General features: G+C 42.5%; 1 protein-coding gene across 2 annotated transcripts in view; it reads left to right on the top strand.

Annotated features, from left to right (window-relative positions):
- The window catches only part of DSCAM (DS cell adhesion molecule), a 381,330-nt gene extending 354,276 nt beyond the window's left edge, over nt 1-27,054 (top strand). The window contains exons 30-32 of one of the 2 annotated variants that reach the window (XM_041399843.1): nt 2,235-2,432; nt 6,872-7,174; nt 26,711-27,054. In XM_041399843.1, coding sequence (XP_041255777.1) covers nt 2,235-2,432; nt 6,872-7,174; nt 26,711-27,054 — 845 coding nt within the window. Of the gene's footprint in view, nt 1-2,234; nt 2,433-6,871; nt 7,183-26,710 lie in introns of both variants that reach the window. The other variant, XM_041399844.1, reaches the window with a different exon arrangement.
- The last annotated feature ends 663 nt before the right edge of the window (nt 27,055-27,717 follow it).

Genomic DNA, 27,717 nt, shown 5'->3' with positions numbered 1-27,717 from the left:
ACCAGCTGTGTTTCCATCCCACTGCCAGCTCTGGAATTGCTGTGCCTGTGCTGCCCGGCCCCTCTCAGAGGCACAGCATGGCTGGAGCAGAGCTCCTGCTCATCAGGACAAGGACTGAGCTCCCGTGGGCTGGCAGAGGCTCCCCCAGCTCATTCCCATTGCTGACAGGATCCTCCCAAGTCACAGGATCAGAGGTTGAGGTCCAGAGAGACACCTGGGCACTGGTCAGTCCAGTCCTTTTCCTAAAGCAGGGTCAGCAAGGGCTGGACACAGATCCTAAGCTCAGGAACACCCCCAGATGACTTCTGAATGTCCCCAAGGATGGGAACTCCACCTCCTGTGTGGGCAGCCTGTGCCAGGGCTCAGTCTCCCTCACATTAAAGTGTTTCCTGACATTCAGGATGAAGCTCCCAAGTTTCTCCTGGTGGCCAATGCCCCTGGTCTTCTCACTGGGCACCACTGACAGAAACTTGGCTCTTGTCCTCTCTTGTCCTCTTGCCCCTCAGGTATTTCTGTACATCGTTGGCATTCCCCCAAACCTTCTCTTCTGCAGACCAGGCAGCCCCAGCACTGTGCCAGGAGCTGTTCTCACCAGCACTCTCCTGTTCTCCACATTGTCCCTTGAATGAGGCTCACTCCTGGCCACACCACAGCCACGTGCCACATTCCCAAGTGTTGGTTTGTGCCAAAATCTCAGCACAGATTTGGATTTGGATGTTGTCCATGTGAGGCAGCTCTGTGCTGCACGACAAGAGGATCAATTATCAGTGGCACCAGATTCTAATTTTTCCACTGCTGAAGGGAAAAAAAGGAGAAGGATCAGACCATTATTTGTAAATAAATGCCTTGTTTCTTTGAAGCAGCAGAATACAAATTCTCACTGGAAATGCTTAAGCAGAAGCAGTGCTCAGAGTTATTATCTGGGTATTGCTTTTTCTTTCCATTTCTTTTGCTAAAGTCTCTTACCTCAAAGACTGACAACTTCACCATTTGAATGTCAAAGAACATTTTGAATAGATTTGAATTTTTCATTTCCAACACCCTTTCTATTGTTAGTGATATCTATTCAGAAGCTTTGAAGAGAAATCCTTCAGTGCTGATGTAGTCACTCTCTATTTGCTACATAATGATTTTTCTCTTGCCCTTGCTTTGTTAGACTCACTTTCAGGGCAGAACTCTTTATTAATAAGTTCAAAGAGGTCAATTTTGGCACATAGGTTGCTTTTACAATCTTGGTCACTATATTATCTCTAAGTTAATTTAAAAAGCACAACCTTGCTGACCTTAAACCAGTAGCAGATGATTTTTAAAGTCTGAGAAATTGTAGTAATTTACTAATTGTTCCAAAGCAGTCAAATCTTTATGAACCTGTTCCCACTGAAACTCTCATGACACTATTACAACTTATGTTTTATGTCTTGGCCACTTGTTAAAATAGGAAATCTGTAGCTGATCAATACTGTAATATAGCAACAGAAGAGAAAATTATAGCCCCACCTTTCTGAGCACATCTGTTTCAAAACTGACAGCAGGTACCTGGTGCAGGGTGTTTCTGTGGGCACATCTATGATGATAATTTGCACTTCACTTGAGGTGTGGTGTGAAATCCCTGAGCAGATCTACTTGCCTTGTGCTCTTTCAGTTCTCAGAATGGTTTGGTGCTGGAGAACTGCTTGTCTTGGAGTAAAGGGATAATGAATGTGTCAATGGAAGAATGATGGGGCCTTCAGCTCTTCAGTTCCACCCTTGATAAAACATAGAGTTTCATTAGAAAGGGAGTAGTTCTAGAAAAGCATCAGCAGTTTGGTAATGAGCAGCATTAACACTTCATTTTTTTTTCCCCAAAGAGAATATCTTGAGTTTGGGTTTTATTAACAAAGATGATTTCAGTGGCCATCCCCTTCTGGAAGGGAAAAGTGAAGGGCCAGGCACTGATCCCTCTGCTGATCAGGGGCAGGACAAGAGGAAATATTTGGAGCTGTGTCAGGGAAGGATTGGGTGGGATTTTAGGAAAAGGTTCTTCACCCAGAGATGGTTGGATGAACGGGCATGGCCCTGAGGCTGCCAGAGTGCTTGGGCACTGTTCCAGGGATGGCCAGGGTGGGATTGCTGGAGGGTCTGTGCAGGGCCAGGGCTTGGACTGGCTGATCCCTGTGGGTCCTGGGACATCCTAGCACTCTGTGATTCTGACAGGGCTGGTTTCCTTCCCGCCCCCTCTGTGCCATCCCTCACAGATCCCACCACGAGGAGGAGTGCCAAAACCGGGCCCACCGCGCGCAACCGCTACGCCAGCCAGTGGACCCTCAACAGACCCCACCCCACCATATCAGCCCACACCCTCACCACAGACTGGAGGCTGCCCACGCCCCGGCCAGCAGGATCAGTGGACAAGGAGAGTGACAGCTACAGCGTCAGCCCCTCGCAGGACACAGGTACAGACGGGGCTCCCCAAAGGGACACCGGGACGGCAGCGGCTGCTGGCACCCCATTGCTGACAGGATCCCAGCAGCTGCTGGGCATTCCCATTGCTGACAGGATCCCAGCAGCTGCTGGGCATTCCCATTGCTGACAGGATCCCAGCAGCTGCTGGGCATTCCCATTGCTGACAGGATCCCAGCAGCTGCTCATTCCCATTGCTGACAGGATCCCAGCAGCTGCTGGGCATTCCCATTGCTGACAGGATCCCAGCAGCTGGGCATTCCCATTGCTGACAGGATCCCAGCAGCTGCTCATTCCCATTGCTGACAGGATCCCAGCAGCTGCTCATTTCTGTTGCTAACAGAATCCCAGCAGCTGCTCATTCCCATTGCTGACAGGATCCCAGCAGCTGCTGGGCATTCCCATTGCTGACAGGATCCTCCCAAGTCACAGGATCAGAGGGACACCTGGGCACTGGTCAGTCCAGCCCCTCTGCCTAAAGCAGGGTCAGCAAGGGCTGGTTGCTCAGGAACATCCCCAGATGGCTTTTGAATGTCCCCAAGGTTGGGAACTCTATCTCCTGTGTGGGCACCTGTTCTGTTCCTGGGTGTTCCCTGATTGGAGCTCGGGTATGGTTGTTCTTCCCTTGCCAGGGTGGTTTTTCTGTAGGTTAAATGGTTTTTTAATGTCCCCAAGGGTGGGAACTCCATCTCCTGTGTGAGCAGCCTGTGCCACCAGTTCTGTTCCTGGGTGTTCCCTGATTGGAGCTCGGGTATGGTTGTTCTTCCCTTGCCAGGGTGGTTTTTCTGTAGGTTATTTATGAGGGGTGCCAAAAATGCTTGTAGTGATAATGACAACAAATACTGTGCCTCTGGTACCACATTCCACACATATCCTTTCAAAGACAAGGTGGCAAATTTTCCTGTAGTTTCCTGAACCAAAAAGCAAAAGTAGGAGAATTTTACTAGGAATGGACAATATTAGTCTGCAAGAATATTCTTGAGTCACATTTGGAATTATTTGAGGGTTTGAACAACCTTCAGGTTAGTATTTTTATTTTCCCATTCGTGTAATATGTTCATTCTCAGTGGGAAAGAGAAGGGGGAAAAACAAAAAAATAAAAGGGAAAACTGCAATTAGAGTCCAAGTAAAAATACATTCATAGCACTGAATTCTGTAGCAGCTGGCCAGGATTTCCCTGAGAAACAGCATGGGGTTTATTCCTCTAGATGACAAGTGGGGAGACACTGAACACATATTCTGCCTGCAGCCCTCATCTCTTCTTGATGCCTTCACATCATAAATGCAACTGGAAAAAAAAAGCTTTCTCCACTGTCCTATGCTGAAAAAGCAACAAAAAAATGCAAACAAATTATTAACTAGGAGAATCATCATGAAATAAATCTAATAAAGGTTAAAAAAGAAGAATGGTAAAATATTTCTCAAAGGAAAGTCTGACCAAAGTGAAGCCAGGCTTGCTCTGGCTTCCTCAGAAGGAATGGTCAACTGTCTCTCCTGATTTTAGGAGAAAGATGTTCATGATGTGTTAGAGCTACAAAGCAGAGGATGTGAGTGGCCTTTCATCATAAAAACCAGTATGACTGGTTTGTTTTCTGTATGAGAAAAAGTATCTGACTTCACTCATATTTAGTAATTTACAGCCTGGAGTTCTCAATATTTCATAATTCACCCTCTTAAACCCCCATGTTTTCTCCATGGGGTAATGGCAGTCACTAGATTCTTCCAGCCAGCTGACAACCTTCAGGTAGAATTATCATAAATTTTAAGGTTATTAAATATACAAATCTAAATATAAATAGAAAATCTCCTCTCAGAAAGCCTTTCTGTAGACACTCCAGACTGCAGGTGCATTTGGATGTGTTCCAACCTGTTGTCACCCAAGGATATTTTCCAATGTGTGTGGCAAAGGGCAGAAATTAAATTTACTGTGTGGTTTAGTAGATAAACTACATCCAATTATGTAAACAGACTTTATAATCTATATTTTAACAAGCCTACTTTTCTACTCTGTGTCTACCTTTGAGCGCACGGTGATTTATGTGAGGGATAGCAAGCTTTAAATCAAGAAAGCTTTTCTTGTGCCAAAAAGCAGCTCTGTTGCACCACTTGGTTTCTGGGAAGAGAGTAGAGTCCATTTAATTTAAGTGCTTTAGAAGTTTAAAACTTTCAAATAAACATATGTAGCCAAATTATGTGTTCAAGAATCAATTGAGCTAATGTGCACATTTGATCACTTCTCCAATCTGGAGTTCAGATTTCAGGAGCTGGTTGACGCAGTTGATATTTGGCAGAATTTAGCACTCATCAAAACAATTCCAGGCTTACAAAGCAGTAGCTTCTGAGCTTAGGAGAAATGCCTGGCAACAGTTCATAGCTGTGACCGAGTTCTAATGTTCTACCTAGAGGCCATTAGCAATTTCCTGATCAATCTGTATTCATGAAGTCCAAGAAGTTTCATAAAGTTCACCCTAAGTTTGGATAAACTCCCATCAAATCTAAAGTAGGTGTTCAGGCAGATTGGTTCTGGAATATTCTCCCTCTTGTATGGGATGTGGGAAGCTGCAGGTCCTGAGCTTCAGTGGCCCAAGCTGTGACCTTTGCATGACCACGATACTCACATGCACTGCTCCATGGCACTGGTCAGCTGCTGCCTCCTGGGAGTTTCCAGCTGACCAGAAATATGGGAAGACATCACTGAGGTCTGCTGCACAAATCAAATGTGAAAAACAGAATGATGTTTCTTGTGGGTGGAAAGGGAGCAAAAAAAAAAAAAAAAAAGAAAAATCTAAAGAAACCCTGTTAAGTTCTGATCAGCTCCAAATCTTAAGCAAGTTACAGCAGAAGTACTTGTCACTTTAAATAATGGATGGTCGTGTTTAAAAGTGGCAGGAGCACTGTTCTTTGTGCACAATGAAAACTGATGCAGGGGTGCAGGCACACAATAAAAAAGATAAAGATTTGCAATAATGACACGCTTGCCTCTGGCTGCTACAGGAGGTCCATTTTTATGAATTAGCTATTACACTGTGCCTGTTTATTGAGCATCACCAACAATGTCTGAAATTGCACAGATCTTGTGATGAAACATGACTTCTGCCCAAGGAACTTTTCAAAGTCCTCTGCTCTTCCAGCCCACTGCAGTAGAAACACTGTGGGTGCAACAGCCCAGCAATTCCGTCCCTGCAGAAAGGAGCCCTGCATTTCCAGAGTGCTTTTTAATGTATCTGTAGCCATTTACATCTTCAATAACAGTGTTGTTTAAGAAATATTGATATTCTCAGAAACTCATCAGCAGAAAAGAACAGCTTGTAGGTCATAATAACCTGTGTGTCAAATATGAATTCCCTCATTAGCTTCAGCAGCACTGAAAAAAGGCAACTGAATGACTTCAGGCTGTAGTTGCCAGATATTGCTTTCTGAAGACCTTTGTTCTGAATGAAATGAGTTAGTGTTTTACCTGGTGTCTAGAGAGATAATATCTGAGAGCTACTGCCTTCCTATTTGACCTTTGTTCTCGGCACTTTCCCAAAAAAAAAAGAAAAAAAAAAAGTATGATGGAAGCAGGACAAAAAAACTTTCCTTTCTCACCTGTACATAGCCCCAGAGAAATATTTCTGAGATGCATTAAAAAGATAATGTAAAAAAGCTGTTTCTTATTTTGCAAAATCTGGTTTGTGGGTTTGAAACCTTTTGAAGGCATTTCAGATTTAGAGAAATCATTTTTTGTTGAAAAAGAAATATTTTTCATGTAGTAAAGGTTATTTTTATAAAAGAAACATGAATTTAATGCTAAGCCATCTAATGCTGCTCACAGGATAAGGCTTCACTTTAGATTATCTGTAATTGTTGATTTTCTGACTAAACTAACACTTGTGCAGGCTGTCACTGTTAGGTTGGACGTGACACACACACACATATGTGATTAGGATCTAAGAGGAAAAAGTTTTTATTTTTTGTGTTCCCCAGCTTATGTACTCTTAACAAAGCGTGATCTTAAGTCATTAACTACATGACAATGATTTATTATATTCATTGGTGCAAAGCAATTAGCGTCAATATAATTGGCAAAGGTTTACAGACATTTAATAAGGCATGTATACACATCTACTTTATGCCATTTACTTAGTCTAGCTTACAAAAATATTTATGAATCTTTTCTAATCTGTTCCCATGCTGGTGGCCTTGTCTTCTTCCTTGCTGTGGATACACTTGAAAATCATCAATTGCTATTTCTTCTGCTAACTCAGCTTTGCTTGCAGGCCAGCTGTCAAGCCCCTCCATAGCAGGCATTTGAAGCAGATTCATTTAAATCACCTTGATAATTTCAAGGGCTCTCTGCTTTACTCTGAAATATCATGCTCGTGGCTTTCCTCCTAAACACAGACTGAGCAGATGTTTTCTCTCTCCCGTTGCTCCCATCCGTGGCGCTCAGACCGGGCGAGGAGCAGCATGGTCTCCACAGAAAGTGCCTCCTCCACCTACGAAGAGCTGGCCAGGGCCTACGAGCACGCCAAGATGGAAGAGCAGCTGAGGCACGCCAAGTTCACCATCACGGAGTGCTTCATATCAGACACGTCCTCGGAGCAGCTCACGGCAGGGACCAACGACTACACGGACAGCCTGACGTCCAGCACGCCGTCCGAGTCGGGCATCTGCAGGTTCACCGCGTCCCCCCCCAAGCCTCAGGACGGAGGGAGGGTGATGAACATGGCAGTTCCCAAGGCACATCGCCCAGGTGAGGCAGCAGGGAGAACGTTTGGGTCACCCCAGGGAGGGTTTGACACCACGCCCAGGCTGGGAAGAGGGTGGGTCACGATATCTCCTGTTACTCAGTGACATGACCGGGGTGTTGTATTTGCAGGGATGTCCCAATGAAGGCAGGAATGATGCATCGATTCCATGTTCTTAGAAGGCTAATTTATTACTTTATAATACTATATTATATTAAAGAATACTATACTATACTAAAGAATACAGAAAAGATACTTACAGAAGGCTAAAAAGATAATAATGAAAACTCGTGACTCTCTCCAGAGTCCTGACACAGCTTGGCCCCAATTGGTCAAAGAGTGAAAACAACTCACACCAGAGTCCAATGAAACAATCACCTGTGGGTAAACAGTCTCCAAACACATTCCACATGAGCACAACACAGGAGAAGCGAATGAGATAAGAATTGTTTTCCTTTTCTCTGAGGCTTCTCAGCTTCCCAGGAGAAAAATCCTGGGCGAAGAGATTTTTTTCAGAGAATGTGAATGCCACACTGGGGTTTGTGCTGATGTCTTTTTGGGGCTACCTAAAAACAGAGGTCAGGCAAAATTAGGGAATAAAAAGCAGTTCTCTTTATTGAAGGGCCTTCAGGTATATTTAGGGCAGACAAAGCCCCAAAGGGGCTACACCCAAAATGGATGATGGCTCACGGGTTTCACGCTTTTGTAAGTTTGGTCCATTTGCATACTGGGGGTTAATCTTCCAATTACAGCTTCAGGTAATGAAGTCATTCACCCCAAGTTTGCTGCCTCCCAACTCAGTTTTGTTTCCATCTCTCAGGCCTGAGGCAGTGAGGTGTCCTTGATTGCCAGGCCTGGAGAGGAATTGTTGTTTCTGACCAAAATGGGAAAGCAGCAGCAGCAGTGTTTGGAGTTTAGAGCTATACACTAAAGATAATTTCATATACAAATATATGAATATTTCATATACAAATATATGAATATGATAATTTAATATACAAATATATGAAAAATATAAAAGCTAAAATCCTAATCCCAGCTAATGGAACATGTGAGCATATTCTGCCACGTACAGAAAACGTGGGAATTCAGGAGCAGAAAGAGGCTGGCTGAGCCATCAAATCCACTCCTCACACTTGCAGCCATCAGGCCATTGACCCTCCTGGGATAAATAAGACCATATGTGGGTGCATCTGCCCATCTCCAGCTCCAACCAGCCTCTAATAAACCCTGTCTCACTGTGCTGCTTCGTGCTTGGGAGCAAAAGTTGGCTCCCATTAACTGCTCATAAAGACAGATTGCAGGAGATGTGCTTGTCCCTTCTGCCTTGTGCCTTGTCAGACCTGTAACAACCCTTTGGTGATGTCCTGGAGCTGTTCCTCTCTCTCTCTTTGACATAACCCAGTATCAGACTTGGGATATCTAAATCAGGAGGGAACAAAAGAAAAAAAAAAATGCCTGAAGGTATGTTGCAATGTATTTACAAGGGTTAAGCTATGGTGTGCACCGGCCAGCCTGCTTCTAAGTTTGTTATCAAAGCCTCAGGAATTCGTCAAAGCTACTGAAACAAAAATTGTGCTAAATTAAAAAAGAAGAGACTAAGAAACCAAATATCAAGACCATAAAAACTAAATAACAAAAAACTGTAAAACATCTAAACTATAACCAATCATATACTAAAAAAAAAATACAAACAAAAAACAAATCAACAAAACAAAAACACCAATCAAAAATGTATACTTAATAATTTATATATATATATATATATATAAAAATATATATATATAAAATATAGATATATATTTTTATATATATATATATATATATATGTAAACAATAAACAACTTCTACTTCTCATGTTAATCAGTTATACAGAAATCCTAAATTTCCCACAAAGGTACTTGAGGCACATTCAACTCCTGGGCTCAATCAGATTTCCAGATCACAAACATGGTGTTTTATGATACCTGAGTTCCCAGCAGCACAGGCAAATTTTTGTGGTACTTTGAGATCAAGCAGGTTAAAAAATCTCAGAAGATTTGTCAGTCTTTGTTACAGGATACAGGATGTGACACAGCAGTGTAGGATTCAAATGGGGAAAAGGCATAATTATATTTGTTTGCTTTCTGAAAACATGATTTATTTTCTTTTGAATTATTTTATTTAATTTTATTTTATTTTAGTATATACATTTTCCAGTGTGAGTGCTGCTACTCAGAACCACAGAAAGTAATCAGAGGTGCTCATCTATGTGAAAAAGAGTAATGAATAATCTCTGGAGGGTCTTTTGTTCAATATTCACTACAGCAAGCAGTGGTTGTGAGCACAGAGGAAGGGAAGGGAGGCAGTGGGATCAGGAAGGGTCATTCAAAAGCAGAAAAACTGAAAAGAAACCATCAAGGGTTTGGCTGGAGAAAGCTAAAAGAAAAATGTGGGAAGAAAAAGCCCAAGCAAAAGGGAGACAGTTATAATACTCAAGGCAGGAAATTAGTGTGTCACACAGATAGATAAGAGGGAAAACAAGTAAGAAATAAAGTAGTGGGAGAAATTGCTGGTTTCTGTGTAGTCACAGGGTAGAACCACAAAGCCAGGAGCTGTAGAAATAGATAAAGATAGGAATACTTTTCATTACTAGCTCCAAAGAAGTAAGATAAATATTTGTCCATGCTCTGCTAAAGGGAAGCCTCTGCATTCACAGCTAAGTCAAAACTGAACTCTTTCCTTCCAAGCAGTCAACAGATTTTTTTTTATCATTTCTTTAACAAATATCTTGCTCTCTTTCCTTTCATGTTCCAAATACATTACTTTTGCATATTTAGTATTTGGAAATATTCTAATATATTCCATATAAAGCTGATTTTCTTGAGGGCAGATAGAAGCAAAATTTGGTCCCTGTGCTTGAGTAAAAAATCTTCCAGGGTTGGAACAACCTTAGAGCCCCTCCAGTGATTTACAGACTTGTAGTCATGTTTAGCTCTGTTATTTTTCATGGCTTTATTTTTTCCCTTACTTTTCTTGATTAGCTTTAGCTTTCCTTTGCAGCAAGGAAATTAAATGTATTATAAAATTAATAATTAGCTTCATTACCTTGAAAGAATAATTGAGTGTTCCAGTGGGGCAATTTGAATGTTTGCCCATAAATATTGAATAATGCATTATTAAAGGTCACTTTATGAAGGGTTTTAAACAAAACATATGGATAGAAAAACTTTCAGCAGTAGCTGACAGACCAATATTTTAATTTTCAAGTCAGTGAGGAAACACTTACTGGGCATCTTTCTTCTTTTACTCACCACTTCAGAAATTTGCCAGAGGTAATTTGTAATTCAAATACAATTAATCAAAATCATTCTCCATTTAAGGACGTGGCAAGGAAATAAAAAAACTTTGGGTATTTGGTTTCAGTAGATGAGAACATTTGAGATAAATCACTGTGCTGCTTCAGCACACCTTTATTCTTCCTTGAAGTAAATCTTTTCTTTCAAGAGGACTTTCACCTGTTTTCATGGTGCTTTGCTTTTCTTCTCAGCCAATTCAATCTTCCTGGGAAAATGTCACTTTCAATCACTTCTGCCTCTTGTACCTGATTTCTGTCCTCCCTTTTCAGACTGCTGCCTGTTGCATCTTATGGGTGCAGTAAAGTTTTGAGAGTTTGCAATAAGTACTATTTGTTTTTCAGAATAATTCCCAACAATTATAGGACAGTCTGAAGAGAGACTGTGACAAAAACTTATTTTGATAAGTGGGACATTTGGCAATGAATCCACCCATTGGAAAAAGCTGAAAATTAACACACAGAAGGTAATGATGGAGTTTGCTGGTGAATTCCTGGGATGGAGATGAGGCTCAGAGGTTCCTGCATCCTCTTTTTTGTCCTTCTCTTAGACAGGAGTGGCATTTGCTTTTCTCCAGTCTTCAGGCACTTCTCCCAGTCACCATGATCACTCAAAGTGACTCAAAGAGTATTGACAGAGGCCTCAATGGCATTGCCAGTTCCCTCAGCCCTTGCAGGCACATTCCATCACAGTCCATGCACTTACACATATCCAGTTTGCTTAAGCATTCCCTGACCTGATCCTTGCCCAGGGCTGCATCTCTTGCTCCAGACTGTTCCACTGATCTCTTGGACCTGGAATTCCTGAAGGCTGCTCTGCTGAGGGAAGACTGAGGCCAGTAAGGCATTCAGGGTCTCAGCCTTTTCCATGTCCTGTGTCACCAGGTTCCCACAGCAGTGGGGCCACATTTTCCCTGGCCTTCCTGGTGTCACCATAAACTTACAGAAAACCCCTTTCCATTCCCTTTCCTTTCCCTTTCCCTTTCCTTTCCTTTTTCCCCCTTTCCTTCTCCCTTTCCTTTCCTTACCTTTCTTATTGTCTTTGACATTCCTGGACAGATTCATCTTCAGCTGGGCTTGGCCTTTCCTAACCACATTTCTGAATGTTTGGACAATGTCCCTGTATTCCCACTGGGTTATTCTTGCTGGCTTCCACCCTCTTGGGTACTCCCTCTCTGTGTCTGAGTTTTGCCAGGAGGTTTTTCTTCATCCAAGAGGCCTCCTAGAATTTTTGCCTGAGTTTCTGCTCACTGAGCTTGGAGAAGGTGATCCTTGAATATCAACCAGCTCTCCTAGACAGGAGGACACTTCAGCTGATGGTACAAGCAGCTGTAGATGTTTTCTGCATCATTGTCCTCACACCAGGCTAAAACTTTCAAGTATATGAAAAACATTTTTTAAGCAGTCTTCAATTAAAAAGTAAAAAAAACTTCAGGAGTTACTCTGAGTTTTCAAAAGTCATAGCTACAGGAAATGGACAAAACTTTCAAGTATGTGGAAAACGTTTTTTAAGCAGTCTTCAATTAAAAAGAAAAAAAACTTCAGGAGTTACTCTGAGTTTTCAAAAGTCATAGCTACAGGAAATGGAACATGGAAGTAAGATATTTTTTAATTAATTCCAACATTTGGTGTTTTGAAAGCATGTCCCACACATCCTTGTGTTCTGATCTTTACAACATCCTAAGCAGATTTTTGGAAAAAAGCTAAGATGAGAACAGATTGTCCAGAGCAGCTGTGGCTGCCCCTGGATCCCTGGCAGTGCCCAAGGCCAGGCTGGACACTGGGGCTTGGAGCAGCCTGGCACAGTGGAAGATGTCCCTGCCATGGCAGGGCTGGCACTGGATGGGCTTTGAGGTCCCTTCCAACCCAAACCATTCTCAAATTTTGTGATTATTTGTAGTTCATGCCTCCTCATTAACAACACCACCACTAGTTTCCCTTTTATAGTATCACCTTACAAAGTGCCAAGCAAACTGGAATTGCTGCCTAACAACAGCCTCTGCACAGCTTCCCAAAAGTGCAGGGGTGGATGAAGAGCTGCACAGGAGGAGCTGTGGATGCACAGAGCTGCCAGACCTCATCTGCCCAGACCTTGGATGTGACCACCTGTAGATGGTGACATTTTTCAGGAAGCCATCAGGATAGTCTTGTGTCCCAGAAGGCACCTTAAAAGAGAAAATTAAAGCAGTAAAACCAGCACAGCAGGATTTTAAAGCTATGGGACAAATCCCATCCTTTACAAAAGTGAGACTTCTCAGCTCCTGTGCAGTGTTAATATCCTTCAAGCTGTAAAAATGGTGGCAACACATTGTTTTCCTTGCATCTTTCTCAGCATCAAAACTCCCAGAAATTTGGGATTTGGATTATTGTTCTCCTCCCCACACCTGTCATTAACTACCAGTTTGGTTAGTAAGATCACATCCTCAAGGAATCATTTAAGCAGAGCAAAACTGAGGCATTTTTTCATATAAATATTCATAAATTTCGACAGTTGTAAACCCAAGTTTACCTGTGAGGTTGACAAATGAGCCAGTCCCTCATCCTCCAAAAAAGGGACAGAAATTGGAAAGAAATGCACTCTCTTCCTACCTCCCACTGTGCCATCAAAGAGTCTGTAATGTAGAAAAATGGAAGATAATTGTAGAGGTTCAAAGAGTTTTATAATAATGTTCCCTTTTTTTTCTGTTTTAAGAATAATAATCACAAATTGAGTTATCATAACAATTATTCTTCACTGCAATAAACATTGCTGGAGCAGTTTATTAAAAATAGATTTCCATTATTATAAAATTAAATCTCAGTAATAGCCTCAGCCAAGAAGCCTGTTGGGTTTTTTCTTCTCTTTACTCCTAAATTATTGTGCTGGAGAAAAGAACTGCTATTAACTGGGAAATATTTTGATATTTTTGCATCCCAAGTACTATTTATGTCTGGGTTCTTTTGTGGACAGACCACTTATTTGTATCCCCTGGCAATGGAGTTCATGCTTGGAAGGAATAACATCAGACGAGGGCTTGAATGGGAAATATCTAGAAAATTTTCATTTCTTTCAATTTGCAGAAACTTCCTTTCCCACAGGGGTACTGCAAAATCAGACCCTCAATTATATTTTTCTCTTTTGCTAATCAGCAGTAAAAAGAACCTTTGATTATATTTGACATTGCCCTTAAGGGTTTGTTTGACTTGGACCAGGAAATTCTCTACCTGATGTCACAAAACAAGTTCAGGGTCATTTTTGGCCATCCCACATCCTCAAAAGTGGGGAGAGATCACATGAAGGACTAAAGCATCCCAAATATGATCCCAGAGAAGAAATGTCTCTCCGGGATCTCTAGTAGATTTGGAAATCCATTTAAAGCATCCCAAGACTTTATATGTCAGAACTTCCCCCACAATCTTTCAGCTGGTGAAAGGAACCAGTTTGGAAAGAAGCCTGCTCGTGAGTGGGGACAAATGGCATTTTTGGAGAGGCAAACTCTGAAAAAAAGATTTTCCAGGGACTGATTTCACATCCATGAAGATTTCAGGGACACCCCACTCTCCACAGGGAACCTGAGTGCTTTCCTGGGTCCTTCCACCTGCACAAAGCAGGAGCTCCCCTGGAAGCACTTTCCTCCTGCTGTCCTTGTGTTCTTGCCTGGAGAACAAGAACACCATTTCTTTCCTCTCCATTTTCCAGCCCTTCTCCTTGGCCCCCATGTCCCACAGGAGACTTGGCCAGCTGACATTGCCTTTTAACATCATCCCAAGGCCTGCTCTCAACCAAGCCCTCACCATCCAGATTTGGGCACTTTTTGGGTTTTCACAGCTGGGCACCTAAGACCAGCAGCCCTAGTCTAGCTCTTAAACCTACTGCATATTAATTAGGAAAAAAATACTGATTTACCTCTCCAGCTTTGCTGAATGATCAGGTTCTCTCTGTATTTCAAATGCCTTCATTAGCATTTTTGACCCAATTTGGAAATTTCTCGCTGTTTTGACTAATCCTGATGACTGAACAGCAAAGCCTTAACATGTAGGCAAGCCTTGAGCTAAAGAATGCAAGTAATTTATTAAAAGATTTACAAGGGTCCCTTAAATGCAGTCTGGATATCACCTGCAGTGCCTAAATGTTGTTTTAAACACCCAAGTCAAAAAACAAATCTTCTCTTCCAGAATTCAGTCACTGCAGCTAAAAATAAGCTGCTTAGCATAACGAGAAAAATAAGAATCAGGCAGCAGTAGAAGGCACAGTATTTTTCCAGTGTCAGCCCCGAGATGTGAACTCTTTAGCAGTGCCCTGTGAGTTCAGGGGTGAAGGAGCTGTTTCCCTGTGACACAGGGATTGGAGTCTGTTTAGGGACTGGATTTTTGTTGGAAAATTGCAGACAGAGCTCCACTGGTCACGGCTGAATCTGACACAAATTCGGCCACGGGGGATTCAGCAAAGGCTGGGACTCTTGGCAGCTCACCTTTAGCCTCCTTTCCCCATGCCTGTTATGTTATCCTGGCTGAAAATGGGGAATAATTCCATTAATTCCATTGTTTTCAGATCCAGAACTGAATTTCTTGAAGATGCAGAGGAATCCCTGTATCTTTCTGTTGTTGTTGTTCAGAAATCCCACAGCAAAGTACAAAATTTCTTGAAGATGCAGAGGAATCCATGTATCTTTCTGTTCTTGTTGTTGTTCAGAAATCCCACAGCAAAGTACACAAAGGCTGAGATAAGGGTTGCTTTCTGTTCTGGTTTTATATTTGCACTGCCTGGTTTGAAATACAGAATATATATGAAATCTATACATATTAAATATTTGAAATAGAATATATATGAAAAATATGAATATATATACACACACTGTGTGTGATTTGTACACAGAACAAAGAAATCCCCATCCTGACTCTACAGTGGGAGACCAAAATTCAGTTTTGAGAGAAGTACATAAGGAGACAAATCAAAATAAGCAGGTGGAAAAACAGAAGGACAGGCATAGAGTGGGGAAAAAAACCTTCTTGCCTACATTTTTAACAGTAGTAAATACTCTTAGCATGACTGTTAATTTGTATATATATTTATGTGGTGTATCCTGAAATTACTCCCCTAGATGAGCATCTCTAATGTTTCCATATTAAATCCTTCTGTGCATGGAACACCTTCTCTTTATTTTCTGTGCACTGTTGGAAAAGCAGGAGCACGTCACAAAAAGACAGACTGTGCCATTTGCTGCTTATCCTAGAAATGGCACATCAGTGATGAGAGGAAATTGCCTTTATCTTGTCTCAGGGTTTATTTCTGTGGAGTATCAAGAGCTTTTTCTCCCTCAGCTGAGAAAAGCTGAATGTTCTGCAGGGATGAAAACCATTTAATTCTGCATTTAATTTGATGTGACTACATGCTTGATGTCATTGTCTTTGTTTTTTATTCTGGTGGATTTGCAGACAGGAAGGCTCACACTGCAAGTTTTTTAACCATGCCAGTACAATAAAAATGAACTTAAACAGGTTCAGATCAGAAGCTGAAATATTCTGGGATCAGAAAGGAAAACAATATCCGTGTGAATCTTGAGTTTAAATAGGGCAGCTGTTCAGTTACAAGCTTTCTGTGCAGTTGTGATGTGGAAGTTCCATTTTAGGTACTATGGGAGATGTCTGCAGCATAAATTCAAGTAATTGGTGGCACTGGACCAGGTTTTCCAGAGAAGCTGTGGCTGCCTCATCCCTGGATGTGTTCAGAGCCAGGCTGCACTGGGCTTGGAGCAGCCTGGGATAGTGGAAGGATTTGAAACTAAATGATCTTTAACATCCAACTCAAACCCTTCTGTGAGTCTGTGATTAAAGCAATGTAAATTATTTTTACAATTGTCACCTCTGAATCAGTGATAGTGATGTTAGGAAGAGATTTTTTAATTAGAGGAGAGAAACAAGTAGTACCAATTCCTCAAAGACACTGTCAGGAGTGTGAAGCAGAAAAATTACCTTTTCCTGTTGCTTCCTAATTTATTCTTTATTTTGATTTCAAAATAACATTGACTTTGGAAAATAACGAGCATCTCAAACTGCTGGTTCAGGATACTCTTGGGGCTTTTTTTCCCATTTCTTCCAGACTAAAATTTGCACATTAAGGAAAACCCCTCCCTCCCTCCCTCCTTCTAAGTATGCCCATTTTGTATCTTTTGATTAGCAAAAAAAGATCTTATTAAAATGAGCAGTTTTTTAAATTTTAATTTTATTTTGATTTTCTAAAGTGGATTATTTTGCTTATATATATATAAGCTGCAGCTATTAGACTACCCATGTTGTCTGTAGCTTTAGACACATTTGATTGAGCTGAAGTTACTGAAGACTTTTATGCCTTAAGCAAAGATCACATTTATCAGTAAATTTTCATCTACTTCCATGTTCTTATATTCATAACTTCAATATTAAATTGTTGAAACTACCAGTGAAAGTTCCAAATCCAACCAAAGATGCTGTGTCCACTTCAATTAACACAACAGATATTTTAGAACACTTCTGCTAAGTGCCCCGAACTTGAACCTCACTTCTACAAAAACTAGATTTTTAATTTTGAAAATGCCAAACCCTAATTTCACCTTCACAGTGCTGGGACACAGTGTGTGTGATTTTTACTGTCAGACAGCTCAAGGCTGGGATTTCCATCCAGACAAGAACAGATCCAGCCTTGCTTTAAGGTCCTTGCACACATTTACAGCCATTCCTGATTTAATTAAGCCAGGCTCTGTTATTCCCCCATGCCAAGAGGACCTGAGTGTAATCTCAGCTCTACAGGAGAGCTGGCACTACCACACCTGAAAAAGGAAACCAAATCTTACCTGCAAGAAAGTTCATGCTTGTGCTCTTCTTGGAAATTAAAGCAGGAAATCATACCACTAGAGAAAAAAACTTTAGTTTTTAGCAGTTCTAATCATGGATGGTCTGTGCCATCCATGGAAGAGCTTGATGTGCTGGCCTTTAAAGCACAGCTCTGCAGGTGGATTTCAGTGTGGAAATATTCAGCATCCCTAATGTAAATGTGAGAGCTGTGAGAACCCCTGCTCCCAGGGGATTAATTAACAAAAATGCAAGGGTGCTCATCAGCACCACTCAGGGGGTTCAGCCTAATGGACCTGGGGAGACTGAGTTACAGAAATTCCTGAGAAATTCCCCCATAACTCAGCAGAGAGCAGGGCAGTGCTGATGTTGGTTTCCCTGCTGTAGCCTGACCTGCCCAGCTCTGTGAGCAGTGTTTTTGCTCTCCTGTTGTCGTGGCATGGTCAGGATTATCCCTGAATTCACAGGAATGGCTCAGAGCCTGGTGTTGGAAAACCCCAGCTCTACAGAGACAGGGCAGCTGAGAGGCATTCTAAAAGATTTTATTCCATTATTTGTATCAGTCTTGTAGAAGGGTGAGACACAAGAGATGTAAAACTCAATGCCATTCTATCAAAAGCCACCTGGTTACAATACCCTACAAATGTATTTCAGCCTATTAGCTTTTGCCACCTATGAGCAGTTTTTGCTCTCCTGTTGTCGTGGCATGGTCAGGATTATCCCTGAATTCACAGGAATGGCTCAGAGCCTGGTGTTGGAAAACCCCAGCTCTACAGAGACAGGGCAGCTGAGAGGCATTCTAAAAGATTTTATTCCATTATTTGTATCAGTCTTGTAGAGGGGCGAGACACAAGAGATGTAAAACTCAATGCCATTCTATCAAAAGCCACCTGGTTACAATACCCTACAAATGTATTTCAGCCTATTAGCTTTTGCCACACAATGCTGCTAATACTTCTAACACCACCTATTACTTTGAAAATGCCAAATTATTTCATCTTCACAGTGTTGGGACACAGTGTGTGTGATTTTTGCTGTCAGCCAGCCCAAATTAACCAGCAGCAGGGGTTTCCATCCAGACAAGAACAGATCCAGCCTTGCTTTCAGGTCCTGTTACTAGGACCTTATAAATAATAGGTCACCTCTTTTTAACCCCACGTGGTCTTGCTACAATGCATCTTTCACAGTTCTAATTTTCCAAAATATCTGGGTTTTTTTTGCAAGGCCATCTTTTGAAACTTGTTTCTAGTTCAGTCTCTCTCTCTCAGCCATGTCATCTCTATTCCATGGCATTCCTAAGTCAGCACACCTTCTCTCAGAGCCTGCATACAAACTCTGAGGTGTGCAAGACTCTGTGAGCTTTCAGTCAGCTTTTGAGAGTCCTTTACAAATCCATTTCTCACACTTGGAGGGGTCAACAGAGCAGCTCCTGCTGATTCCAGTGAACCCTGAAAACTCCTCACCTCTCCAGGCTCTGTGCTGAATCCAGGCTCCCAGCACATCTCAGGAATAAACGTTTCCATGGAGCCACCATCGATTCAACCCCCAGCTGAAGTGATGTATAATTGAGCAGCTCCTGTTCACTGCACCCAGGACCAGCAAATGAGATTCAAAAGTCCAGCCTTGCTAACCAGAGGCACCTCACCGAGGTTTTCAGCACAGTTTTCCAAGTTTTCCCAGCCACTGGGCAGGAGAGTGCTGTCTCAGAACATCCTTAAAAATGCATGAAGCCGTTTGCGTGACAAGGCGCAGACGGGAAGGGAGCGCTCCTGGCCTCACCTTTTCTGTCACCATTTCATTATTTATTGACAGATTTGCTGACTTTAGTCCTGGGGTGGGTATTGATTTACACAGTGAGGCCCCTCTTACATGTTTTTATAACTTAGACACCTCATTAAATCCACGCAGGAAGGGATCAGTTGTGCAGGTGCAGCAGCCCTGTGAGGCTGGACATCCACATGGTTTATCCACAGGGTCTAAATCTATCTGACCCCTGGAGTTAATCAATTTTTCCCTTCCTTACTCAGCTCAGACTCAGAGAAACCCTTAAAAATACATCAGTTCTCCTTAAAGTTACTTCTGAAAAGGACAAAGCATCTGGCAGGTCTTTTGAAAGTGCAGCACTGTGTCAGAGACCCAAGTTCTGCTTAGAGAAATGCAAACCGAAAACGTGCTTCGATTCCTGTTCCATTAGATCTTGCAGGAAGAGGTAACAATGTGATAATCAAGGCTCCTGCCATCCTCTCAGGCAGCTGCACAGTCTGTTATGTCAGTGGAGTTCAGATGAATGATCTCAGTTCAACTACAGCAGTCATGCTTTTGCTTTAAGACATCTTGATCAAAGGCTTTTTCTTGGAATCAGAAGGCTTAAATCTAAATAACAAAATGAATCACCTTTTAAAAAAGAGAAAAAAAATCCACATTATTTGGAATCCTCATTTTCAGTCACTTAAACCTAATCTCCAGTAAGTAGAAATCAATTTAAAGTCTTGCTGAAATCAATAGAGCCAGTGATTTATAGCAGTAGCAAATTTGGCTCCTGAACTACAGATTTCCTGATAGCCTGGTGTTCCTTAAGAGATAACTCCAACGATTGTAGTCAACAGCAACTGTTGTTTTTATTTTGCCCTGTGAATCACAGCTGGTATTTTGAGTATTTTTATGAAAGTGCCAGTTCTAGCAGACTGCAATGTGAAACACTTAACTAGGTGTTAGGGATCTCCAAACCATCCTTGAGGGTGCAGTTTTTGTGTAGAAAGTTACAAAGTACAGCCCTGCAGGGGTGACAGGGAATTCTGATTTCTCCAGCTAGAAATGGGAAACCTGGCTATTTCTCTAGCATTTTTCACCTATTTAGGTGGAAAATATAAACAGCATAAGGGTGGGATGTTTTTCTGCCTGCTGAAGCACAGAGAGAAGCACGAGAGGATGTGATGCTGTGGGTCAGAGAGCCAGGAAGGGCAGGTTGGCAGCTGAAATGAGTCAGTTCAGTCAGTTTAAAAATAACCCCCAACTGCTGAGCACTTTAATAATTTTTTCCTGGGCACCTGAGCAGAGGTTGAAGCTGCTCTGGAGAAGGGAAGGGCACGTGCCTGCTCTCACAGCAGCTTTTTCACTAATGAGGAAGCTGCGCCCTGTCTCCTCCTTCCTTCCTTTCTCCCTCTGCTGCTTGGCTGTTCTCAGACCTTCTGCCATTTATTCTGGATCACCTCAGAGGATTATTAAATCCAGTTTTTGTCTTGAAAAAGTGGCCTCAGCAGGAGTCTGTGTGTGCTGATAATGGTGTGCTCCTGTCGACAGAGTGAGCTGAGATTCTCACTGATATGGCCAGTCAGAAATTTGCACATGGAAATTCCATCTCCATTTCCATTACTGACCAACACTGGCCCTACAGAGTGGAGTCCTGGCACTCAAAGCACTCTTCATAAATTTTTACTCTATTTTTGGTGTTTTACTGCAAGAAAATAACAATTATCCAAAAAATTGGGAAGGCAGCTCCGCACTGAGCAGATCCTGGGACCTGTATCGGCCGAGCAAGGAGGTGCAGGACAGATCCTCTTCACCCTCCCTTCTTTGCCAGGCAGGACACAGGGCCAAGCTAAGCAAATAATTGGCTTTATTGCTCATTAAGTGTGTTTATCCCTGGTGCTGCAGAGCCCTGCAGGTGAGGGGATGGTTTCGGCGCAGTGCGGACACGAGATGGACAGGGAGGGAGCACCAGCAGCTTTCCAACACTGACAGCAGCAATTGTGAGAAATGTTACTGCTGCTATCAGCCTGGCTTCAGACCAAGCTGCTGCTGTCCAAGAAAGCTTTGCCTGCTAAGTTTTTAATGGTGTGTCAGTTCTGGATGTGACAAAGGCCTCTGAGCATCACTTACACTCGTTTTTTTTCAGCAAACCTCTCACCTTGTCCTTGCAAACTCTTCACTTTTTCCTTGTTTCTAATGCAAGTTTTCCCTTATATGCAGTCTTTGTCCTGAAAAACAGCCTGTGAGCAGCAGCAAAGGCTTCACTGATTTATTTACTGTGCTAGTGAGCTGGAAAAACCAACTGTAATTTTTTAATCAGCATAAACCTGAGCTTGGAACTACGTCAGCAGCTCTGTCTCCTTTGCTTCCTTTCAAAGGAAAACACAACATCCCACCAGTGCTTCACCTTCCAAAGTCAGCAAAGCCAAGAGATGCCCAGCAGAGTGGGACTCCATCTGCACTTGTACAGCCCCAGCACTGCACAGGGTCATAATTTGCTGCTAAATCAACATAATTACATCAGCACCTTCCCTGAGCTAACAGGGCTGTAGGGACTCAGCCCTGGCTTCCATGGTTGATTTCTTCCATGGTTTCTGATCCCAGGGAATCATCCCAGAGAAATCTCTGAGAGCTTTTTTTCCTGCCCACTCCCCTCTTGAAGCAGGATGTGTGAATGCCCTGTTCAAGCAGTCTCATCCTTACCTTTGTTAAATAAAACACCCTGGCATAGTCACCAGCCCTGCTTCTCCAAACTTCCTGAGATAATCTCTCAAATAGCACAGAATTTCCTCCACATGGCAACCAAAACTTGAAAACCCTCAGGCTGTCACCCTCACTGATGGTATCTCTGTTGGAGTGTTGTGAAGACAAATTGCTTTTGCTTTAGTAGAGGCTCTGATTCATGACAAAATGCATAGACCTCTCATGTAAAAACTTGGTAAGAGCATCTTTTTTTGCAGTCTGTGATGATCCTTGTATTGAAAATAGCACAAATCCTTAGAATTTTTTTTTTTTTTTCTGGAGTAGATGAAAGCAAAAAGAAAAACACCATGCAAGCTCTGTGGCATTTGAAAGAGGAATGAGGTAAATCTTTTGGGAGAAAGGAGTGCTTCTCAGCTTGGTTTAGTTCTGCAGATGAGACAGCTGTCTTGAATAAAACCCAAGAAAAATTCAGCAGTGATGTTTTTCCCTGCATGTAGCCTGTCAAATTCATCCCAACCCTTCCCACACCTGAAGCTGACCTCTGGAATATGGCTAAAAATGTCTGTTGATTTTTTTGCTGAGTGTTTTATATCAGCTTGGTTGTACTGAAAGAAGGATAAACCATTTTTATTCAGTGTTGCATTAACTCAGAAAATACTCCTTTTTTGGTAGAATGTGTTGCTTATTATAAATATCACAGTAAGTGATTTTTAGCATTTGTTTACAAATATTTATTTTCTTAAATGTACTATGCTAAATAATTCATTAGAGGGCTGGCCATTAAGGAAAAAAAAAAAAAGACTGAGGTAGCTCTGGCTTAAATTGCAGCATTCAGATTTGACTGGGTGCTTATTATTTCTGTACAAACTCAAGGTTCTTATACAGCAAATTCTTCTTTCTTAAAAATTGCAGAATCACTGAAAGATCAGGGTGGGAAGGGACCTCTGAATATCATCCAGTCCAAACCCCATTTTTAAAAATGCATCAGAAAACTGTAGTTTTAGAATGTCTTTTGTACTAATTAAGCCAAAATGCATGAATTATTAAACATGCTCATTTACAGTGCTCATGCACTTGAAAGGTTTGCTTTCATTACTAATAAGGCACAAACATAGCTGAAAAGAGGTAATTAGAGCATCAAAGGCAATGAACCATCCTGAAACTTCATAATGTTTTGTCCAAAAAAAATCATTCAGCTGAACAGCAAGAAACCAAAAAAATGCCTCCACTGTTGTGTCCAGAGGATAAGAACCAAAGTCTTCCCAAGCAGCTCCAGAGATACAGCAAGAAGATTTTTTTCCTGCTCAAAAATACCTTCAGAATTGATGTAGGAATGGCAAAGGTGAACCCCTGTGGTTACATTTCAAAGATTGTGTTTTCAAGTCAGAAACCCATTAGTTCTTCTAAATCAAAGACTTCTTTTTTTTTTTTTTTTCATCCTGTGAGACCGTTTCAACCCTAGCACGGAAGAAAAAAGTTCCATTCTCAAAATGTTTCTTTGCCAGTGATTTTAATAATGTGCCCTGTTTTACAAGCAGTTGCAGGGAGAGATGCTCCTTGCAGATGAGAAGGAGCACTGACGCTTTTTATGATGGGAAAATGTGTACATCACATCAAATAATGAGGGCTCTGCATAAGCCATGTCAGAGATTGTGCTTTGAGTACCCAGCTTTGGAGAACGAGTTACACTCTGTGGTTTCTCATTACTGAAATCCTGCTGGAACTTTGCCCCCAGACATTTAGAAAATTGCAGTAAAATGACTGCATATTGTTTACACAGATTATTGACTATGCTTTCTTATGTAGATTTAAGGAGGGGGGGAAAAAGCTCTTTTTTACATAGCTCCAAGCTCCTAAATACACTTGAGAAATGTCTAGACAGCAGCTTGAAAACCAACCTCCATCTCTGTAAGGTTCAATGCTCATCTTTTTTGTGGCCCACTGATACCCATGGCTCTCAAGAAGCAGCAAATGTGCCAAGGCACAGGAGCAGCTCCGTGAGGTACCCAAGGGAGCTGTCAGTGAGCCACGCTCCAGCTGCTGCTCCACACCAGCTCCTTCCTGGAAAGTCAACCAAAAAAAAAGCAGAAAATGCAATAGAAAGAGGGAGCAGGTGTAAAATGTGCTGGCTGGTGTTAACAAGGCAGTGGCAGCCCCCCGCAGGCAGTGTTGGGTGACAGACACCTTTGGGAAAAGGCCGATTGTTGTGGGAAATGGAAACGCGGAGTGGTTTGGGTTGGAAGGGATGGCAAAGCTCATCCAGTTCCAGCCCTGCTGCCATGGCAGGGACACCTTCCACTGTGCCAGGCTGCTCCAGCCCCAGTGTCCAACCTGGCCTTGGGCACTGCCAGGGATCCAGGGGCAGCCCCAGCTGCTCTGGGCACCCTGTGCCAGGGCCTGCCCACCCTGCCAGGGAACAATTCCTCATTCCCATTATCCTGTCTAACCCTACTCTCTTTTCGTTTAAAGCCATTGTTCCTTATCCTATCACCCCATGCCATTGTCTCAAGTGCCTCTCCAGCTGTCTTGGAGCCCCTTTAGGCACTGGAAGGGGTTCTGAGGTCTCCCTGGATCCTTGTCTTGTCAAGGTGAACAACCCCAGCTCTCCTCTCCTGTCTCCAGAGCAGAGATGCTCCAGGACTGGCTTCAACATAGAAAATTTTTCTTCTTCTGCTGTGGCTGAGGGACCCCAGTGGAGCATGGGAGTGGGAGAAAAACCCCCCATTCTGACCCCAGCAGTCTCCAAACACTCCTGGTGAGAGGGAAGTCATCACTTTGGCATTAGAATTAGTCCCAAAGCTGTCACACCTGCTGTTGCCATCTCCAAGGTGCATTTTGCTGGCCCTGACAGTGAAACCCCCACAGCTCAGACAGCCAAACCAAGCTCCTGAAAACATCCATTGGACAGAGGGCAGAGAGATGTGGGGAGCATCACACTCACTCCTACACTCTCTATGCCACTGGGGACGAGTAGGGTAGGAACAGAACATAATTCTCCGGGATATCGCAGTGCTGCACAAGGCACAGCCACAGGGAGCAAGTGACACAAGAACTTCCCATCCTGGCTGTCTCCTCCCCTCACAGGGAATGCTCTTTGGTGCCCCACAACTGCATTTTGGAAGGGCTTGCACTACAAGGGGATGCAGAAGCAGAAGTGATGTGACCAGGGGGCCTGGGTGCCAAGGGGACAGGGCAGGTGTTGGACAGCATGGATGTGCCCACGGGCAGCTTGGCTCAATGCCTGGGGAGAATTGCAGTGAGTTGGTGCCTCCCTGCTCCTGTGCCCATGTCCTGCTGTCCTTCAACAGCAGCAGCAGCAGCAACGTTGCTGTCTCAGCTGAAACAGGTCTGCCATGCAGAATTGTGCTTGGCATGAAAGGTGCTGTAGGAGAATCAGGCAAACCAAGGAGTGAAACCAATTAAAGTTAACACCAGCCATTCCTCAAGAGGCAATCAGAGTGATTATCACGACAATCCTCCCCCTCTCCCTCCAACTCCACGGTGTGTGTCAGGCTCATCTTGAGATACTCCCATCTTACTCCATGGGGGTAAAACACCACGTGCTGCGAGCCTCTGCTGGAGATGCATCCAGAAAAAGACATATGGTGTTAGACTGTGCCTGAGGGATTTCTATAGGAATAAACACGGATTCTGGCCAAATGCAACTCCTCAGCAATTCTCTGTCTGTGACCTGGAATTACAGATAGAGCAGATGCTGTTGGTCTTTTAGCTAAGACTTGCAGTGCCTTGACTTACGTGGGAAAGAAGAGGACCTGTTTTATTTTAGGTCACTGGACAGCTTTTAGCTGGGCTAAAAAGAACAAAATTGTTATACATTGTTTTATTATGAAGAACTGCTTTCCTGGTCTGTTGTTTATGCCACTGGCACAGGTCAGCCTTAATTTCTCCTGCTGTAAATAGCTCATGGAGAGCTACACAGGTGGTGTGGTGCCAAGAGTCTCCTGCTTTAAACATTTAGGATGCATCCCATCTGTAGATGAGGCTCTGGGTTTGATATCGACCATTAAAAAAGCAGCTCCATACCTGCAGAGATCTGTAAAGAAAGGAAAATACTGTTCTGAATGCTCCTGTAACTGTGCTTTTTTTTCCATACATAGGTGAGGTTACACCATCAAATATTTTTAGAAGGGAATGTCATTATGTGCCTGATTGCCTCTCATTTCCTTGAAGGATCATCATGAATGCCTAACAGGCTCAGGAGTCAGGGGAAATAATGAATAAGAGGTTTTCTTGACAATACAAAGCAGAAAGTTGATGCAAGAGCTCAGGTGCCAGTCCCAGTGCATTTTTCTACCACAAAAACAGCAGCATCTTGGTGGTCACAGTGGTAAAAAATTAGTGAATTAAACATAGTGATGGTGGTTGACAGTTAAATTTTGTTATATGGGGACAAGAATGCTTCTGTTTTAGTAAGAAATCTCTTGAAGATTACAGCCTTAACACTCTTGCACGCACTCAAAATAGTTTAGTCATTCTACTCAAGATCGGGGCTCATTAATTGGAATTGTGAAGGTTTCCATTTAAAATGGAAAATAAAAATTGGAAATTTGCTGACCCTCCACATTTTCCAAGTTTATGACAAAGGAAAACCATGACCTTTTCTTTTCAGGTTTTGAGAAAAAGCTCCTGGTCTTTTCATTTTATCTCCTTCATGCTGTGAGTGCACGTGAAGAACATTGCACTTCTCATTCTATTGTGAAGCAAATAATAAGAGCGAATTCTTGTGGATCCTCCCAAAAGGACTTTGTTGCACAATTCTGTAAGATCATAGCGCAGTAAATGGCTGACAAATAATCTGTCAGTGATGAATTCTGATCACAGATCCTCCCCTTTGGCGGCCAAACCAGCTCGAGCCGCTCCCGCCGGGCGAGCGCCGCGCAACGCACGACCCGAAATAAAATCTCACTTCTCCCTTTTGCCTCCCCAGGTGATCTCATGCATTTGCCACCCTACCTTAGGATGGACTTTTTATTGAACCGTGGCGTGCAGGGCACGAGCAGAGACCTGGGTTTGGGGCAAGCCTGCTTGGAGCCACAGAAAAGCCGAACCTTGAAGCGTCCCACCGTGCTGGAGCCGATCCCCATGGAGACATCCTCCACGAGAGATGTCCAGTCATGGCAACCTGGTGCCGTGGCAACGTTACCTCAGCGAGAAGGAGCTGAGCTAGGACAGGCTCAAGCAAAAATGAGCAGCTCCCAAGAATCCCTGCTGGACTCCCGGGGCCACTTGAAAGGAAACAATCCCTACGCAAAATCTTACACCCTGGTATAACGAAAAGAGCATGGCTGGACAGTGGCTGTAAATATTTACACTGAAAAACAAAACAAACAAACAAACAAAAAGTCCAATGAAAGCTACCTTTTTTTTATTGAATTCCAATATTTATAATTAAAGAAGAAGATTGCCAAAATATTTGACAAAAAAAAAATAATAATATGAACGACAGACAGTGCAAAGACTCTCTTGCTTTTTTTCTGTCTGAGTGTGAGCTTCATCTGACTGGACATCTGAATTTTTGGGTAAAAGTGTCCAGTTTTCTGATCTTCACAAGCGTTTGTGTTTTTACTGATTTTCTACGAAGTGCATGGAGACTTAAAAACATTTTAACTGGAAGTTCCATCAGACAAGATTTAAAAGGGAAAAAAAATCACAAAAAAAAAAAAAAAAAAAAAAAAAAAAGAAAATCACCCTCTTTGTGAATTCAACAGTAACATTGATTTGGAAAAACAAAAAGTCTTTTGTCATGTTTGCACTTTTTTTTTTAATTAGAAAATGGGTCCTTGATTGTTCTTTTTTTGTTGTTAATTAGGATGAGTGATGTCAGTGGAGTGAGGAGATTGATTTGGGTTTTTTTTTTTTAATATTAATTTAATGAGACACTCTTTGCATTTTGTCTATGCGAAATAAAAGGGTCTTCTGCCTTTATTTGTGATG

The sequence above is a fragment of the Onychostruthus taczanowskii genome, unplaced genomic scaffold (genome assembly GCF_017590055.1).
Source record: "Onychostruthus taczanowskii isolate IOZ18803 unplaced genomic scaffold, ASM1759005v1 scaffold17, whole genome shotgun sequence".
Classification (NCBI taxonomy): Eukaryota; Metazoa; Chordata; class Aves; order Passeriformes; family Passeridae; genus Onychostruthus; species Onychostruthus taczanowskii.
The sequence above is the reverse complement of the archived record's forward strand: the minus strand, read 5'-3'. Positions and strand labels throughout refer to the sequence as shown.